The 19,158-nt window shown below is 42.7% G+C and overlaps 1 protein-coding gene and 1 long non-coding RNA gene across 7 annotated transcripts in view; both read right to left on the reverse strand.

Moving 5' to 3' along the window:
* The window catches only part of LOC102291754 (transcription elongation regulator 1-like protein), a 62,710-nt gene extending 57,771 nt beyond the window's left edge, over window positions 1-4,939 (reverse strand). For 3 of the 6 annotated variants that reach the window (XM_042224750.1, XM_042224749.1, XM_014336775.2), the window contains exons 1-3: window positions 4,258-4,760; window positions 2,193-2,467; window positions 4-94 (exon numbers count right to left, since the gene is read on the reverse strand). In XM_042224750.1, coding sequence (XP_042080684.1) covers window positions 4-94; window positions 2,193-2,393 — 292 coding nt within the window. In that variant the 5' untranslated portion in view covers window positions 2,394-2,467; window positions 4,258-4,760. The other 3 variants (XM_042224748.1, XM_042224747.1, XM_042224746.1) reach the window with 3 other exon arrangements.
* A 4,445-nt stretch (window positions 4,940-9,384) lies between these two features.
* Window positions 9,385-10,378, reverse strand: LOC102292707. The gene is made up of 3 exons (XR_001336684.2): window positions 10,168-10,378; window positions 9,830-10,035; window positions 9,385-9,639 (listed from the first exon to the last, which is right to left on the reverse strand). It is a non-coding gene; the product is annotated as an uncharacterized LOC102292707 (long non-coding RNA).
* Between the last annotated feature and the right edge of the window lie 8,780 nt (window positions 10,379-19,158).

Genomic DNA, 19,158 nt, shown 5'->3' on the forward strand with positions numbered 1-19,158 from the left:
CCTTTGGGAAACGATGATGACAATGATGGTGAAGAGGTGAAGACTGATAAAAGGGCTGGACGAGAGGAACGACTTCAACTGCTGGACGTTCCCACTGGAACCACAGAAAATTAGGATGAACTTCCTGTTCCACCAACACAGACAGACACACAGACAGGTAGACAGGTGCTGGTGCAGCCTTCTGTCGGAGAATTTGTCCAATCAGAGTCCTCCTGGCCCTGCCTGACCTTTGTGCTGTGTGCAGAAATAAGTGGAGGACTTTCAGATGAAGCTGCTGACAGAATAAAATGAGGACCTGAACTCATCATCCTCTTATTGAAAAAGGATTTTTCATCAAGGTGAAGGAGCTCTCAGAGATCCATTATCACTATAAAAACTAAACCTCCTTCATCCATCGTCCACGTGTGAAAAGAGGCCAGTCAGAGCACAGAGGTCCAGATCTGTCAGCGGCTTTTCAGTCCAGGCACAGAACCTCAGAACTCTCTGCAGCTCCTTCCTTTCTTGCCACCATTTAATGTCACTGTGCAGGATTTCAGACAGTTTTCTTTGTTCGACACAAACATGCTTTGAAAAGAAAAATTACTTCAGAAGGTCTGCTGATAAGATGTTAAATTCTGTCACTGGAGTTTATGCAGAAAGAATTAAAGAAGAGCAGCACGAGATAATTAACACGACACCGATAATTAACAGACGATTATTCACTTTGCCCTCAGGGATCATTAAAGTTTCATCTTATCTCCAGACTGCAGAGGAGGCCGAACTCACTTAAAGACACTTTAGATCAAACTGAAGAAGCGATGTGAGGAAATCATGTCCTTAACCCTTTCGCTTCACATATAAATCAATCACTTTCAGGGACAAGATGAAACATGAGACATTAAAATAAACGAAGGTCTTGTAATCAGTCAGCGCTGCTCATGATTCGGCTCATTCACTGTTGTAATGTAATTACATTACAACAGAAATGTAATCACTTTGAGCTAATTAAATTCCATCCGAATGCTGATGTGAGGGGATACGTTCGGACATATTTGCATCACTAAAATAGTTCATGCTGAATATATAGCAGTCAACATGTAAGAAAAACTGTTGGACTGATTTGCATGTAACACAATGAAGCTGTCCCTACGTCTGGACACGCCTCGTTCATTCAGCAACCTAAACTCCAGACAATGTTTTTGATTGGTTTCCTTGTTTTAAGCCAGTCAAATCCTTGTGCATCGCTCCGTGTGACCTGACTCGTCCACAGCAGGGCAGGGGGCCTTCAGCGCTGTTAATTCATCAATAATGTTGTTAATTCAGAGGAGACTCCAGCGTGACTCTGCAGAGTAAAACGTTTCCAGCTGTGAAAAGCTTTCTGTCACTTCCTGCTGAGGCTTTCTGCGGTCTGCACTTCTGCTGTATGAGGACGTGCGGGACTACCTGAGAATTCTGGAAGTTCTCACTTTTCTTTTCTTTGATAATTATTATTATTTGATTATGACGATCTCCCATAAACAAGAGAAGAAACTGTCAGGTTTTTTTATTCGATTATTTTCTAGTGATCTTTGAGCACATCAGCACCAATCACCCAAACTACCAAGAACAGTGCCAGATATGAGTGAGCAGGCAACACTAACAATGATTATACAGAACAGGTTCAAACAGAGCAGAGGGAAAGGCAGCCATTGCTTGATATTAAAAACAAATCTTCCACCAGACCACGATGAGGATGGTGTAGGGCGGGGGTGTCCGATTCCAGGCCTCGAGGGCCAGCGTCCTGCCAGTGTCACGGTTTAGATCTCACCCTGGGTCAACACACCTGAATCACATGATTAGTTCCTTGCCAGGCCTCTGGAGAACTTCAGGACATGTTGAGGAGCTCATTTAGCCATTTAAATCAGCTGTGTTGGATCAAGGACACATCTAAACCCTGCAGGACACCGGCCCTCGAGGCCTGGAGTTGGACACCTGTGGTGTAGAGTGCTGGGACAGCTTTGGAGGATTCGTTCAACAAAGAGCTTCTCTGTTAGCAGCCTGTGGTAGGAAACTGAAACGTGTGTAACAGCAGGATGTGCAGACAGACACAAAACAGCATTTACAGACAGATCCTCCGCACGTTAGCAGAATTCAAATAAATCCCGCCTACACACAATGAATCAGCTGACAAAGGTCTGACAGCACCTGTGGTCAGTTCAGGTGTGTCACGTTACCTGCATCAGTTGTGCGTGCTCAGGTATCCACACAGCTGGGGGGTAGAACACCAAAGGAGGCATGGCCTGGTATGTTGCAGCTGACCAGCTGGCCAACCACAGCCACTGGGGGGAGGGGTCAGTGCTTACAGACAGCCAGGGTGTGGTGGTGGTTACCATGCCAGCTGGCTGACCTTTAAACCGGGTGACTGGCAGCATCATGATGACATCACCATCTGAGTGGCAAACGGGCGAATTAGGGCTGAGCAGTATGATCACATGGGTCAAACCGTATGCTAAAAGAACAGAAAAGTTAATGCTGAGGTTAGCAATCTGCAAATAAAAAATACACAAAAAGAAAACATTAACGAGTCAAACCCAAGTTGAGCACATGCTTTCAACAGCCGTAACTCATCAATACGTGACATCAGCTTCATCAGCGCAAAGTGACACTTCCACAGAAACACTGCATCTTCATCCAAAATCAGTCCAGACAGATACCAACACCTCCGAATCCAGACCAATAAATATGTAAAAGTTATTAAAGAACTAAATGTTAAACTGAAGTCTCCAACTGGTGTTTGAACTCCACTTTAACAATAGAATATAATTCTACTGTTTCTACTGTTGCATTTAGTATACTCTCTTCATGGAAACCATTACTGATCCAACTGATTATCAATCCGATCATACTGATCACCTCAAAATCATCATCACACCTGTCAGAGTTGTGAGTAATTTCATTTTGATGGAAAGACAACCACGAGCATTTCCTCTTCTTTGAAACACTGATGAACCTTTAGCGATTTATTGATCGGAGCAGGAGCCATTTTTATGGGTTGTTACCTTTCGTGTTTTACCATATGGTGTGTCTATGTGAACGTTTTTAAGGTAGCGCAGGTGTGTTGTTGTTGGGAAGGAGCAAACAGTTTGTGACCACTGTGCTGTTCTCATGAATGGTGTTGGATGAAGAGAACTGTTAACAACAAATGCAACTGATGGAAGTTGAATAAAGATGTTAAATGGAGAAGATAAGTACGGCTGGAGTTGTTGGACTGTAACAGGTTTCATTCATAACAGTGGCATCGCGTCACCCCCACCAACGAACACCTCAGAGACTTCAAGCGTAGGCTTAGCCTCTACAATCAGGATCAGCTGAAGCTTCTTTCTACTGAATCCGTCCAACCACAAACAGTCACAACGTGTTTCCGACTGATGTTCCTCACAGGTTCCTCTCTGTCCTCCTACATCTTCTTCACCACGGACACGGTCGGCAGCAGCAGTTTAGGTCACACGATCAACTACAGATTCAAACATTTTCCTTCACTGATCAGTTATAAAAACTATCATTTTTATTATAATTTTAATCGATCATCAGTCACATTTTATGATTGTAAATCAATACATGATTGCTGTTCTTAACAAATGAATTTTATTATAAAAAGAAAATGAGATTTTGTGTAGCAGCAAAGACGCACACTGAGCTCCAAGCCGTCATATTGGATTAAATACATTTTTATTTCACTCCTCTCTGTTCTGTTATCATTTATTATTTCACTAATGATTTTTACTCTTTTTTCACATTGTATATTGTAAAGTTCTTAAAGTAAGCCTGAGGTTTCTCACACTTGGATTACAGATTATTGTTTGGACTCAGGTATTGATCAGTAATCACTATAAATATCATATCAGAATTAGGAACCGTGAAGTTGGTGCTGTCAGGCCGACACACAGGCATGAATGTGGCTGTTGAATCTTTTCTGAATAGTAACATTCAACTGAAAAATAATCACTTAATATTATTTTATATGTAACGTGACGGTGAACATGGTGTCCTCACACACACACACACACACACACACACACACACACACACACACACATTAATGACAGAGTTTGTATGTCTGTTTATTAAAGTCAGACTTAAATAAAAACAAACGTGATGAAAAATATCTGAAGTCAAAGTCTTCAACAGTCCAGCTGTGAACAGCTGCTGCTGAAGATGACGATGATGAATGGAGGAGGATGATAATGCAGACCTGCAGCTGACCGGAACATCACGGTAAATCCGGTAAGAGTCACCTACCGACCCGCGGAGCTCCTCCGGCGTCTATCCGGTAAACTGCTCCTCGCACCGGCGGGACCGAGCCTCTGCTCTCCGGTCACGTTCTTCGGGCTGCAGCTCAGCCTCCAATACGATTAAGGTGAAAGCACGCGCGCGGCATGACGTGAAATACCGACAGACAGACGCAGACAGACCCGACGGACACACCGCGCGTGTCACTGCGATGCCTGATGGTTGAAAAACACCGGAGCCCGCGTGCAGCTCCGCGTCGTCACGGAGTCTCCCCCCTCCCCCCTCTGTCCGGTACAAACGGATTTGAGCTGAGCTTCTCTCAGATCAAAGAGCCGCTCCCCTTCACGCGCGTGTGCGTGTAATAATCGATGGTCCGTAAAAATCAGGAGCTTTGAGTTATTCGCGCTTATCGTGTTTGTGGTTCCCGTTGTCCTCCTCATCAGTTTTACTCGCATCTTTTCGTGAGTCTCGTTTCTGTGCTCGTGTCTTCGGTCTCCTCCCACCTGTTTGTTTTGCTCACCTTGTTTCCGCTTCCATTGTCTGTTTGTTAGTGTTTCCTTCTCTTGTGCTCTGTTTTACTTTGAAAGACTGTTTCAGTTTTGCTTCCTGCCTCCCCCCTCCGGTACTGATGCCTTTCACCTGTAGCTCCTTCCCAGCACTTCCTAAGTTGGCCAACAGTTTAACCTGCATGTTCACTGAAATGGGCGGGGCTAGAAGCAGGGTCAGGATCTCCTGCCAGTGGTTATCTAAAACTGTGATTGGTCGGAGGCTGCCAGACTCGCCCCTTTGATTCTGATTTCTGATGTTAGTGTTAGTCAGGGGTGGGGGAACTCAGGCCTCACGGGCCGGCGTCCCTGATCCATCACAGCTGCTTCAAATGACCTCCTCAACATGTCTTGGCGTTCTCCAGAGGCCTGGTAAGGAACTAATCATGTGATTCAGGTGTGCTGACCCAGGGTAAAACCACCCCTGGTGTAAGTGAATTCAGAGAGCGGCGCTGTGCCCTGGGTATGCTGAGCTCGCCTCATAGTTCAGATTGGCTGTAGCTCAGCTGGTAGAGCAGGTCTCCCACCAACTGGAAGGTTGGTGGTTTGATCCTTGTGTGCTCCAGTCTGCGTGCCAAATATCCCTGGGTGAGATGCTAACCCCATGTTGTTCTCTGGTGCACCCAAGAGCCACTACGACTGACCTTCTAAAAGAAAAGGAAAAACTCTCCACATGTGATATTTTTTCAGGTATCTGTGAATGTTTACATCTCCCACTCATTCATTGTTGTTTTTCATGTATAAAGATAATAAAAAAAGTGACCCAATCAATGAAGCTTTGAGACAGAAAACAGAATCTAACCCAGGGCTGGGCAACTCCAGACCTCGAGGGCCACCGTCCTGCAGGTTTTAAATGTGACCCTGTGTAAGCACATCTGAATCACATGATTAGGTCACTACCAGGCTTCTGGAGAACTTCGAGAGACGTTGAGGAGGTCATTTAGCCATTTAAATCAGCTGTGTTGGACCAAGGACACGTCTAAACCCTGCAGGACACCGGCCCTCGAGGCCTGGAGTTGGAGACCCCCGAGCTAACCCAAACTTTTTGGTTTCTTTAAAATAATCTGCCAACATTCACAGATTCTTGGTTCAGTGTGTGTCTTTTTTCCATGCGTCAGTCATCAAAAAAATGTCGTATGATGAGGTAGATCATAGCGGCGAGCATCTCCTCTGAAAGGGCGACAGTTAATCCGTCTGTCAATATCAGTGTGTGTTTGCAGAGATTACAGCAGAGCCGCTCGAGTCAGAAACAATTACTGATATCAGGTAAAATAAACACACTCGTCACCAGAATATGTCGGATTAAATTGTGCGTGTGCTCAGAAAAAACTCACACGTACAGAATAAACTGTCTTCATTATCGCACTAATGAGTGTTTGCTCGTGATCGACACACATGCACACACAGGTCTGATGAATCACTACGGCAGTATTTTCTAGTAATGTCACAGATTAAATCTCACACGGAGTATGACTGAGGACATAAAACTTAAGGGATCAGGTGCTAGATTGTGTCTATTTTGTTCCCGTTTTCTGTGATAGAAACTGAAACCTGAGCTCATCACTATTTTAAAGGACAAACTGATCTCTGTGGATAAAATGAGGAAGTTTGCAGAAACCTGTTTTCGGTACATGATCTGATTTTCTGAGACAAATCTGCACAAACTGAAATTCAGCCTGAAGCTTAATGACTGGCAGACTTCAGAAATGAATAAAAGATTTTCCCTGGTTGGCAGCAGAGTGGAGCTTCACCACTGATTTAATTAATTCAAATTAGCCGAGGATATCAGAGAACGTTTAACCCGTTTCATGTAAAACTGCTAATCCCTGGTGGAGGTGTAAATGAGACTGAGGCTTTGCATTCATAAAAAAACTCACTCCAGCTGAAGGCACGAGTATTAAAATAAACTTCACATGAGGCAGTGAAACAAAGTCACAGAACAAATATTTATAGGAACTAGGACAGATCAGTGCAGAGGAGGATAAATAAAAACCAGTCCTGGGAAATGCAGAGAAGTCCTCCGTACTAACACTTCATGTGTTTATTGATCACTCGGAGTAACGTCTTTCAATCAGGTGAAAAAACCATCGAGCAGCAGCAAACTTCGTTCTACATTTCCTGCTGATGAGCGTCAGTGAAGAGACGTTTTGGGCCCTCCACCTCTGTGGGGCTGATGTCAGGAGCGCTTCGTGTGACAGACCCCTGTTCTCATATTGTTGCCCTGTTGCTGCGATGGTAAATGCCAAACAGTTGATTCTGTTCGTCTGGATGTTTTCAGTGGGAGAAACATTTCGTCACATTCTTCAGTCTCAGCTGACTGCAGGTTTCCAACTAGGGCTGGGCATCGTCACTGATTTCTAGAATCGATTCAATTCGATTTGAATCTGGGAAATTTTGCCTAGACAGTCAGAAATATTATAATTCAGATCAGTACATTTACATATTTTTGTATCTATAAAAAGGAAGCTGACACTTTCCAGACTTTATCAAAGGTGTGAGCATCACAGCAGAGGCCTTTGTGTCAAAGTAGCTGAAGATAAAACACAGAAAAACATGAAGGTGATTTTCCTGTGCTGGGATTTTATAAAAATATTCTGCAGTACATCAAAAACGAAAGAAAACCATTAATCAACATATATGAAACCGAGTTACAGAGGTTTTATTAGAGACACGGCGTTTTGCATTTTGTATAATTTTAAAAAGTTTAAATTTGTTCAGTATTGAACGGCAGAAATTAGGTTTTCTTTTCAGAAGTAAGTAAAAGGAAAAAAAATCAGCCGACAGCCTGTAAACAACGTAGACTTGTGCGTAACAAGCAAGCGAATAATGCAGAAAACAGAGAGAGAGAGAGAGAGAGAGAGAGAGAGCTGTGCATGAAGTGTGATTTTATCCTGGTGGAAGCAAAACAGCAAAAGTCAGAGTGAGTTCATGTTTATGTGAAGCGTAGTTTGGATCTTCTTTTGCTGCTGGTTCGGTCAATATTGTTTGGAGAGAGATAAAACCTGCAGCTTTAGAATCAGCGCAAAAAGGGCGTGAACACAAAGCTCGACCCGCCGACACATCAGAATCAGCGAGCGTGTCCGTGCCGTCGGTGAGAAAGTCACATCTCACTGATTCTGATGCGTCGGCGCTTTGTGTTCACGTCTTTGTGCAGAAGCCGTGTTCCTGCTCTCATTTACTGTTTTAGCTGTTTGGTGGTTGTTGAAATTTTGTGAGGTTTAACCTGAGATTCTGGCGTTTCAGGCAAAATAAATTTATATTAAAAAATCGATTCAGGATTTTAATGAATCGATTTCACGTTATCCAAGCCAGAATCGATTTTAATCGATAAATCGATTATAAAAACCCAGCCCTATTTCCAACCTTATAAACAGCACCTTTACACAGTGACTGACACCAGCCCACTGAATGAACAATGGGCTGGGAGGTCAGGTCCTCGATCATTAAATATGCAAATTCTCATGGGCACTGATCAACGACCGCGGTTCTGTAACTGCACTCTATCGGAGCGCAACACCCTACAACGGATAGTAAGAACAGCTGAGAAGATCTCCCCTCCATCACGGACACCTGTCACACCCGCTCCGACCGCAAAGCCACCAGCATCGTGGAGGACCCCACACACCCTCGCACACCCTTCAGCCTGTTGGCTTCTGGAAAGAGGTACCGGAGCATCCGGGCCCTCGCTGCCAGACTGAGGAACAGGTTCTTCCCCCAGGCCGTCAGACTCCTGAACACTCAGTGCCTGGATGAACACACACACCTTCATAAATCAACCAACCACTGTTTGCAAAACCCACTGCCACTGCTGCACTTTTCTATTGCACTGTTGTGTTTGTGTCATTCTGGGTTTTTTGCACACTTGTCTCTCACATTATGTAGTCCTGTGTTGATTGTCTGCCATATGTAGGAACGTTGGAGGAACGTTGTCTCGCTGTCTCGCTGTCTCGCTGTCTCGCTGTCTCGCTGTGTACTGTAACGCTGACCATGGTTGGAACGACAAGTTTGCTACTAGAATTGTCTTGACTTGTGCTTCCCTGGCCGCTGTATCTGTGGGGACGGCGTTCGCTGTGACGCCCAGTTTGTATTAACGAGCGAAGAAGAATAAAAGAATAAATCAGTATGGTGACATACAAAAGTTTAACACACATGACAACTCACACTGAGTTAAAGGCCAAAGAGAAAAGACGTGTTTTTAAAAGCACGGTAAAAACAGCAAGAGACGGCGCCTGCCTGACCCCCAGAGGCAGCTCCTTTTACATGTTACGAGCCAAAAGTGCAAAGGCTGTGTCTCCTGTGGATTTTAAAAATGTCTTCGGGACAGTCAAAGCTCCTGGTTAGCAGATCTACGTGATGGCATGTGAGGGTGAAGCAGGTCCATTTCACACCTAAACCAGTAAATGCTGGTTTTTTCATGTGGGGCCAAATAGGAAGGTCAAAGAATACAGCTGGAGCCACTGGATTTAAAAAGCTTCACCTCAGTCACTTTTCATTAAAATAGACTTGACATCATCAGCATATACAGTCAGGGAAGAATGATTTTGTAAGTTTGCCCACAAAGAAATGCTCAGTCCATCATTTCTATGGTAGCTTTATTAGAACAGTGGGAGACAGAACAATAACCAACAAATCCAGAAACATGCATTTCAAAACAGATTAATTCACATGTTCATGAATGAAACAAATACATGATGCTTTGGCGCTTGGTGGCAAAACCTTTGTTGCAATCACAGAGGTCAGTTTTACATGTCGGGGGTTTTGTCCTCGATGCAGATCCTCTGCAAGTCATTGAAGTTTTGTGGCTGACGTTTGGCAACTCGAACCTTCAGCTCCCTCTGCAGATTTCCTAAAAAAATTCAAAAAACGTTAAATGAGAGGGCGTGTCCAAACCTGTGACACACATTTACACATATATAGTGTTTGACACTGTTAGACAGGAGCCATGCACACGGCAGCCTTGATGTGTTTTGCACTGCAGCTGTTTGGGAGCTGCTTCAGAGGATAATGAGCACAGAGTTAATGATGCTTTTGTTTACCTTTTGACTGAGAGCAGGCTGAGTCCTCCGACCTCCAGCCCATGAACATGAGCAGCTTTCAAAAGTGTTTCGTGATAATATTTCACACAGAAACAGAAACCCTGAAATGTGTAAAAAAATCATTTTTCTTTGTTCCTTCTCCTCTCTGAGTTTGGCAGTTTGTCATTGTTTTAAATGACTGCTGGTCATACACACTGCAACACACACTAACAGATACACACACACAGTGTTAGTGAGGGGTGAAATTGAGTTGTTTCAGTCTGGAGACTGAAACTAAAGAATAATAGAGAGAGAGAGCATGAGAGAGGCTCAGCTATTACACTGAAGCATTTTCAAACCTCCTATTTTCCTCTATTATCTCCATCTCTCGTCTGTCCGTGTGTCCCACGCTCACTCTGTTGTCATGTTGTGATGATGAAAGCTGTTTAAATAGCTGCAGTCGGCATGACAACACAAAACACACCCATTACCCCGACTGTCAGCTAGAGCTGATTAGTTAAAGTGTTTCCTAAAACACAATTATCCTCTTTTCCTCCTCTCCTTCATGGTCTCCATGGAAACAGCATGTTGTAGTTTCCCCAGCTGTTACCATTGTGATGTATCGTCCTAATTTATGAGCAGGATTGGCGTTTACACGTGAAGATCTGTGTACAGATGAATTTATTCAGGCCAAAAAGCCACTTGCTGTTTTCCTGGTCATTTAAACACAAACTCAGAGCTTAAAACCAACAACCACAGACAGACAAACCACACAAAACCACTCCAACTGTCCTGAACACAATCCCACTGGAAGGTTCTTCCATTGAAGCCAGCAAGCATCTAACCAACCATGCCTCAATTACAGAAGTGTAGGTAGCAGGCCTGAACTGATAATCTAGGACACCGGGTATTTTCCCAGTGAGCTGATGCACTTTGGGCCTGATGTGTCAATCGAAGGACAGCCGCACAGTGGACAGAAACACAATTGTTCAATGACATTAATGTCACTGTATTGCCCAATCAAATCTCTTAACGCAGTTGGCCCCTTACCCTACCATCGCTGTGCTCATGCACACTGCAGAACAGAGTTTAGTGTGGAAGAAGTGGAGCTGAAAAGCTCAGAGATAAGCTAAACTTGTCAGATTAACTAACATGCTAGCTGTTGGCTGCTGCTATCAACAGTACGAGCAACAAACTGCTAGCCAGTGCTCACAGTAATAAGAGGCTGCTGCTTTTTAGGGTTAGACGTGACGAAGAAACAGAGGAAGAAGGTGAAATTAATGTTGTAGGAAAACAGACATAATTAAGGAGACCCATATGGAAAAGAAATGGTAAAAACTTATATGATTTACTAATAAGAGTGGCCACTTTCTCGTTACTTTCATATATTGTTTTAGTAAGTATCCAAAACATACAAGTTTCATTTATATAATTTTTCAAGGGATCTTATATCTGTTTTCACTCTTGTAGGCTTTTCATACAAGTTTCACACAAGAGTAGAGCCGCTGCTCCTCCACATCGAAAGGAGCCAGTTGAGGTGGTTCGGGCATCTGACAAGGATGCCTCCTGGGCGCCTCCTGGGTGAGGTGTTCCGGGCATGTCCCACCGGGAGGAGGCCCCGGGGCAGACCCAGGACACGCTGGAGAGATCAGCTGGCCTGGGAACGCCTTGATGTCCCCCCTGATAAGCTGGAGGAGGAGGCTGGGAAGAAGGAGGTGTGGGCTTCTCTGCTTGGACTGCTGCCCCAGATAAGCGGAAGAAGATGGATGGATAAAAGAGACTTTCAAACACAGGTTTATATAATAAAGTAAGTTTGAAGTGTAAAACCATTCTGAAGCTCACAAAGAAATGCATGGGTGTAAGTACCAGTGATATTCTTAAGCTGAAATTCCTATTTTGTGTCTTTAGAAATGTAATTTTGATGTCCTTTACTTTTCTCTGCATCTCAGTTTATTATGTTTCAATTCATCAACTTTGTAATGTACTTTTAGAGCAGTCTTCTCTCTCGAAGAGATTTTGATCTCCAGGGACGTGGCTGAGCTTATGAAAAAAGAATAAGCAGATCCCAGTCGTACAAAGAGGAGTAACGACGGTTTTTTTTGGCTCAGAATCACAGCCGTTAATGAGCATGATGCTTCGTTAAGCTTTCAGACCCTCATTAACCAATCAACGACAAGCAGAGAGCCTCCATCTGAAATTACATTTCAATAAAATATCTGTTGCTTTGAAACAAAAAAAGATCTTAATGAGTAATTCAGCCCTGAAGAATAATTTTCCATCAAGCCAGAAAGAAATCGGGCAGCGAGGTGAAATAATGGTCCCCAGAGCAGCTTCAGAATAGAACTGAAGGGTTGAGGTGTGTGTGAAACTCTTTCATCAGAAAAATACGCTCATTATGTTTGACTTTGGGCTTTTTTGTATTTATGTATTTATTTTGCAGTGAACAATGTGTGAGCAGGAGATGTTATATCATAAGATATAAGGTTCATTTTCCCCATGAGCGTGTGCTGGTGAAGAGGTTAAAAACATTCATTTTCAAAAACGTTCCAGATTAAAGAACCACAGAAAATAAATGTGATGTGTGAGCAAACTATAGCAAATCGCTGTTCACGAACAACATTTTCTCTTAAACTGAAGTCATGAAGTGGAAAAGCTGCAGCTGTGCAGGTGAATAACAATCAGAGGGAGTCTAAAAGGAGAAGACTGAGGGGTCTGAGAAGCTTTCAGTGAATACAGCAAAGAGACACAGTTGTCCTGCCTCAGCAGGGTCAGCAGACATTTTATAGCATGCAGCTGTTTCCAGATGTGCTGTCAAAGATCTGCTGCAGAAGCACAAAGACGGTGCTTATCGACCATGGAGAGCTTTGGGATTAAGAAATCAACGAAAAATATGTTTGAAAGACGTCAAGCGGAAACATCGTCAAGAGCATGGCACAGGAAGTCATCAAGAAGCAGTTTAGTTATATGAACTACAGTCAGTTCATCATCATCATCATCATCTCAGGAAATTAGTCAAATTTAAACAGTGACGGAGTTACGACAATCAAACAAATATCACTCGTTCAACATAAATCGACATTTTATTTTTAAACTTCCTAATACGCTGAACGGCGCTGTGATGATATAAGGTAACCCGAGGCTTTGTTATAATTAGAGAAACTGAGGGCTCAGGCAACACAAACGCACACATGTAGTGTAACACAACAGCATACACACAGTATGTAAAACCCTGCCTCTCAAGGCCTTCCCAGTTCCTGCTGCTGTTCCACTCCAATCCGCTGCACATACCTTATCAATCTTCATTTGGTTTTCGCACCCACTGCAGTTCGCCTACAAGCAGTGTTGGGGAGTAACGGAGTCCATGTATCAGCGTTGTGTATTTAGCCCTTGGAGGGTCCTTAAAGAGACATCCACCTTTGATCCACTTTAAATGAGTCAGTCTTTTAAAACTACTTCTGCCTTCTACTTCTAAAATATTCACATCAAGTTTTAATTATATTTTTGTTGTTTTAACCCTTTAAATCCCAGTTACTTTACATGAGCGCGCTGTTTTTTTAGCCGAAAAAAACGAAAAACTTAAATATTTTCCATAAAATACATTTGATGTAATATTTCATTGTTATTATAATTAGGCCTTTAGATGGGCCAAAGATTGCCACCAACATTCATTTTGATCTGCCATTATTTTTGTTGCAGGGGCAGTAAATTTAAAATACAAAATATGAGTAACTGTATTCAGTTAAAGTTACCGTTTAAATAGGTGGTAATCAGAATACAGTTACTTTGCTGAAATAAACAGAATACATGACGGTCATTTCCGGTTTCATATGTGAGGCTATGCCCTCTCTATGCCTTCTTCAGTTTTGGTGATTAAACGCAGTCGGGCGCAGATTTAACCCAGTTGGATGAGCATGTAGCCATAAATCACGTGGCTGAGTGCGGCCGGTTCGAGTACGACTTGCAGTTCTTTTGTTATTTTTCTTTTAACTTAATTTCCATTTGGGACTAATACAGGTTCTCTGATTTTGATTGCTGGAAACCCAAACAAAACACACAAAAGGCTCTAATGTCAGCGTCCTGTTAATGCTGGTGGCGTCAGTCAGACAGCAGAGCCGGCAGTGCATGGGCAGGAATGCATTTCTTACTTGGAAATGGGATGGGCGAAACGGCGGTGTCTTCGATCTACTGTTGCTGTGTGATTTTTATTACTATTAATGAAGGCTACTTGCCACCAAGCTAACATTGTTAGTTGGCGTTAGCTGAGGTTAGTTCATAGACTGTAGACTGTTAGGCCGTTTCTCAATATTCAAGAACATAGTCGCGTTTTCACTCGTCCGGACTTCGTAAGTTCACACGGGAGTCCGGTGTCGAGAACGCAGCGCGTGATGACATCACATTTTTTACTGTCATCCCTTCTAAATTTAACTGTGATTAATATTTGCAATAGAAGTTACACATGACATGGTGTTTCCGGTTGAGTGAACGCTGGCACGCCTGGCTGCCGCTGCTCACCGGTTATTGTTATATTTTTACTATAATTTTTTTCAGTTGCTGACGACAATTTGAATCAAGTATCTAAGGCGCGACCCTGTTTTGACTTGTTTTCGCAATACTTGCGGGCTTCTATTGCTTGCACTGCAGCTGTCAGCTGGTTGTTCGGTCCCTCCGTTTGTGCTCAGTGCTCGGCCCTGATTAAGATGCGGATCCACAGGGTGTTGGTGTGGCTCGTGCTCACCTGGGTTTTTTTATCCATCGTTCATCACCCGGCGACAGCTCTTCTCCAGTACTCTGCTACGGATCTTTTGCGGCTCCGTTTCTGCCTGGCTGTCTCTCCACCTGTGGCTCTATACTTCTACCTGGACATCGCCTTCCAGCCATTATGGACAATAATAAAATCCCTCTTTCCAGAGATTTTACCTCCTGCCTGGAAAGTTTTGGGCTTCTACAGTACATAAAATCCCCTACCCACTCTAAAGGTCATATCCTGGATTTGGTCTGTTGTTCTGGCATTACCCCCACCCATTGTAAAGCCACATTGTTTCCCCAGTCTGATCATATGTTTATTTCTTTTGATGCAAACATAATGCTTCCAAAACCTGTGTCTCTCGTAATATCACTTTTAGGAAGATTAGTAATATCAACCCAGCTGTTTTTTCATCTGCCGTCCATGACCTTCCATCTATCCACTGCTCCTCAACCCCTCATGAACTCGTTTGTCATTATAATGTCAACCATCACAACCTTCTTAACATATTTGCTCCCCTTAAACATCGAACTGTCTCATTTTCCCGTTCAGCTCCGTGGTTTACCCCCGACCTGCGTCACCTTAAAGCTAAAGGACGCCAACTCGAACGTCTATTCAAGAAAACCGGACTTACTGTACATAAAGAAATGCACAATGATCATGTTTTGTTCTATAAGGACGGCATTGCCTCAGCCAAATCTGCTTACTACTCTGGTTTAATTAGTTCTAATGAAGGTAACTCCAGGTCCCTCTATTCATTGTTCAGTAAAATTACCAAACCTCCAGACACATTCCCCTCCAGCATGTATTCTGTTGATTTTTGAACTCTCTTATCTCTTTTTTCACTTGTAAAATCTCAGATATCCACCATCAACTTAACCCAATGTGTTAGTTAAAGCCTGTCTTCCCTTGTTAGCTCCTCTCATAACCAATATTATTCATTCCTCCCTGAACACTGGGATTGTTCCTGAAGCACTGAAAAAGGCTTCTGTTATTCCAACTCTCAAAAAGCCTGGTGCAGACCCCAATAACTTTGATAATCTTCGCCCTATATCAAATCTCCCCTTTATTCCAAAAATTCTTGAAAAAGTTGTCGCCGCCCAGCTTCACTTACATCTCAATGACCATAATCTCTATGAACCATTTCAATCTGGTTTCCGCCCCAATCATAGCACAGAAACTGCTCTGCTAAGGATTACCAATGACCTTCTGATGGCAGCTGATTCTGGTCTCCTATCCATCCTCATCCTTCTTGATCTTAGTGCGGCGTTTGATACCATTTCTCACAATATTCTCCTGAACCGGTTAGCTTCCATTGGCATTAGTCATACCCCCCTTGCCTGGTTCACCTCCTATCTCTCAGACCGCACTCAGTTTATCCAACTTAAATCCCAGTCTTCAGCTCTCTATCCTGTTTCTGCTGGTGTGCCCCAGGGTTCAGTATTGGGGCCTCTTTTATTCATTACTTACATGCTCCCTCTTGGTCATATATTCTGACAATATAATATAAATTTTCACTGTTATGCCGATGACACCCAGCTCTACCTTTCTTCTAAACCCAATTCATCCCTCCCACCTTCCTCCCTCTCAAACGGTCTTATTGAGATTAGATCCTGGTTCTCCTCCAATTTCCTCAAACTTAACAGAAATAAAACTGAAGTTTTACTTGTTGGTTCACCATCTATCTTAACCAAATCCCACAGCTTTTCCATTAACGTTGAAAATTCTCCCACCCTCCCCTCGCCTCAGGTTAAGAGTTTGGGTGTCATACTTGATAATACTCTTTCATTCCAGTCTCACATTAATTACATAACACGGTCTGCTTACTTCCATTTACGTAATATTAACCGACTCCGTCCCTTCCTTCCTCCCCATGCTGCTGCCATCCTTGTCCATAGTCTTATTACGTCCCGTATTGATTACTGCAATTCCCTCCTATTTGCTCTCCCTAAAAAGTTCCTTCATAAACTCCAACTTCTCCAAAATTCTGCAGCTCGGGTCATAACTCTACTCCGTCAAGAGCTCATATTAGCTGTTCTTCAGCAGCTTCACTGGTTGCCCGTAGAAGCCAGGATAAATTTTAAAATACTGACTCTCTTCCTGCATTTAAGACACAGCTCAAAACACATCTGTTCAAACTGGCTTATTCACTTTAGTGCTGATTTTACCTGTTGTCAAGTTCTGCTTTGCAATTTTAACTTATTTTATGTATTTTATGACTATTGCTTCTTTTAATAATGTTGTTCTTTGTAAGGTGACCTTGGGTTTCTGAAAGGCGCCCTCAAACAAAATGTATTATTATTATTATTATTATAAAAAATATATATACATGATGTAGTAATTTCTTCAAAAAAATTTAATTTGAACTGATTTGAATTGAACAAATATTTAAAATATAATCGGATCATTTTTGCAGCAGCCTCTCCACGTATTAACAAGCTGTTTCTAGACCCGATGGGTTGCATTAACAACCTGATCGCTGCAAATAATCATGTGCAGTTCCACATGATTATTTGCAGACAAAAAGAAAGCATTACTGATACAGAATAGTTTTCTACACGAGATCACTGCAAGAAGTGCAGCCTTACCTAATGTCCACCTACTGTTACTCATTTATAGTAAGATTTAAACATCTAGCTGGTGTTGGTGTGGAGAGTAACCTTCAATAATAGTAATAAATCACACAGCAATAGTACATTCATGTAGGTGCACAAAGTAATAAGTAATAAGTGATAATATATTAAGTAATCCAAAGCATTGGGAATAAATTACTCCTATTAAGTAACTTAATGGAACACGTTACAAACTACATTTTGCGGCATGTAATCTGTAATCTGTCGTGGAATACATTTTAAAAGTAACCTTCCCAACACTGCCTACAAGGTAATTCCCATTCAATTGACACCATTCTATGTTACCACCTGTGAGCCAGTTGTAACACAGACGTAGACACAGTTATAACACGCACATAAACACAGACACACACAGTTATATACACATGGAAACACACACACACACACTATAAAACACACACTGTAACACATACAGTGTATCTCACACAGCAAGCACAACACACAGTGTAACATATAGATATATACATGGTAACATAGTAACATACACTGTAACACACACAGGTGTCTGCTGTCATTTATGGTTGTAGCTGGAGGTGGGACTTAAGCTTAATGATGTCATTGACTGAAAACATGAGAGGGATGTAGAATCCCCATGGCAACTCCTTGTCACCATGGTTACACCCCACATCCAGCAGTAGAAAAACAAACGCAGAAGGATTGCCCATTGTGTGCGTCTCATCTGGAACTGTGCAGCCAATCAGTGCTGTTTTGTCCCAGAGGAGGAAATGACTTCAGAGCAGCCTTATCACCTGAAAACAGACACAGAAACTAAAGCAGACATGTTTACAGCAGCTTCAAATGAAAATCCAAACCTAGTGTTTGTGTGTGACAGTACAACACAAACGTGGCTGCAGACAAACTAAAATCAATAAGATTGTATCTTTGACTGTCAAACTTTTCTCCTCTCTAGAGTTCAGAGTTGGACTCTAAGTTCCTGTTGTTGTTTGTCGTTAACATTTTTATTTCCTCACAGCTCAGACTGAAGAAGCATCAGATTTACAGTGCCAACAAGCCAAACGCCTTTAAACTTGCTTATATAACTTATATAATAAAAACTTTGCGATAACATCTTATTTCATAGTGTAATCTGGACCTGCTTTATCCAGATTGCCTACTAATTACTATATTTAACTATACTTGTAATAAATGTAGCCTGTTTGCAGCTCTGGAGACCAGGATTGCTGAATTGGAGACCCTGGCATTGAAAAGTCATAGCTAGCCAGGCCTCTATGGCCAGTGCATCTGAAGTACTGTAGCCCCCCACTGCATGACATGTTTAGCCACATTGCTGGCTGTCTGAGTGGTGTCCAAAAAACAATGTTGTCATGGTCACTGTGTCTGCCCAGCCGGCCCCGTAAGTCTACATATGTCTCTCTCATCACTGCGGGCTTTGGTCCACGCACCTGTCTCCGATTACTCTGCTGTTGTGTTCCTGTGCCATTTAAGGCCGGGGCTCAGCTTCTCTTGTCGCTGGATGATTGTGCTAGACACGTTAGTGCTAAGATTCTAGCTTTTGTGAAGTCTCTTAAGCATTTTCTCCTTGAGTTTGTTTCCTCGTTGTGAGCTTCCCTCTTCTGTGAACAGTTTCTCCGGCCTTGTTACCCAACCTGCCTTTCGGAGCGTGAGCGAGTTAGCGTGTGGAACCCCCCGTTGCAAAAATGTGACTATGCAGAGTTATAAGATGGGCGTCATAGAGACTACTTTAATCTTTTTTTTTTTTCTGCCTGTCCCATTTGGTTCTTTGGCCATCAGAATTGTTGTCTGAAGACCAACAAGGATACCCTTATCCATTTGGATTTACTTTGCCAAATGGATCATCGTGGCATTGCCGTATTGGTCCATTTGGTCGATCTTTGTTTTTATTATTTATTATATTTTATTTTCAGATGTTACAGACGGGACAGACATGAGTGAGGGATAGGAAAGGGAGAAAGAAAGAGGAAGGAAAGGAAAAACAGAAGGGGAGAGGGACA

Source organism: Haplochromis burtoni, unplaced genomic scaffold (genome assembly GCF_018398535.1).
Source record: "Haplochromis burtoni strain Fernald_Lab_line unplaced genomic scaffold, NCSU_Asbu1 Contig_148, whole genome shotgun sequence".
In the NCBI taxonomy this organism is placed as follows: Eukaryota; Metazoa; Chordata; class Actinopteri; order Cichliformes; family Cichlidae; genus Haplochromis; species Haplochromis burtoni.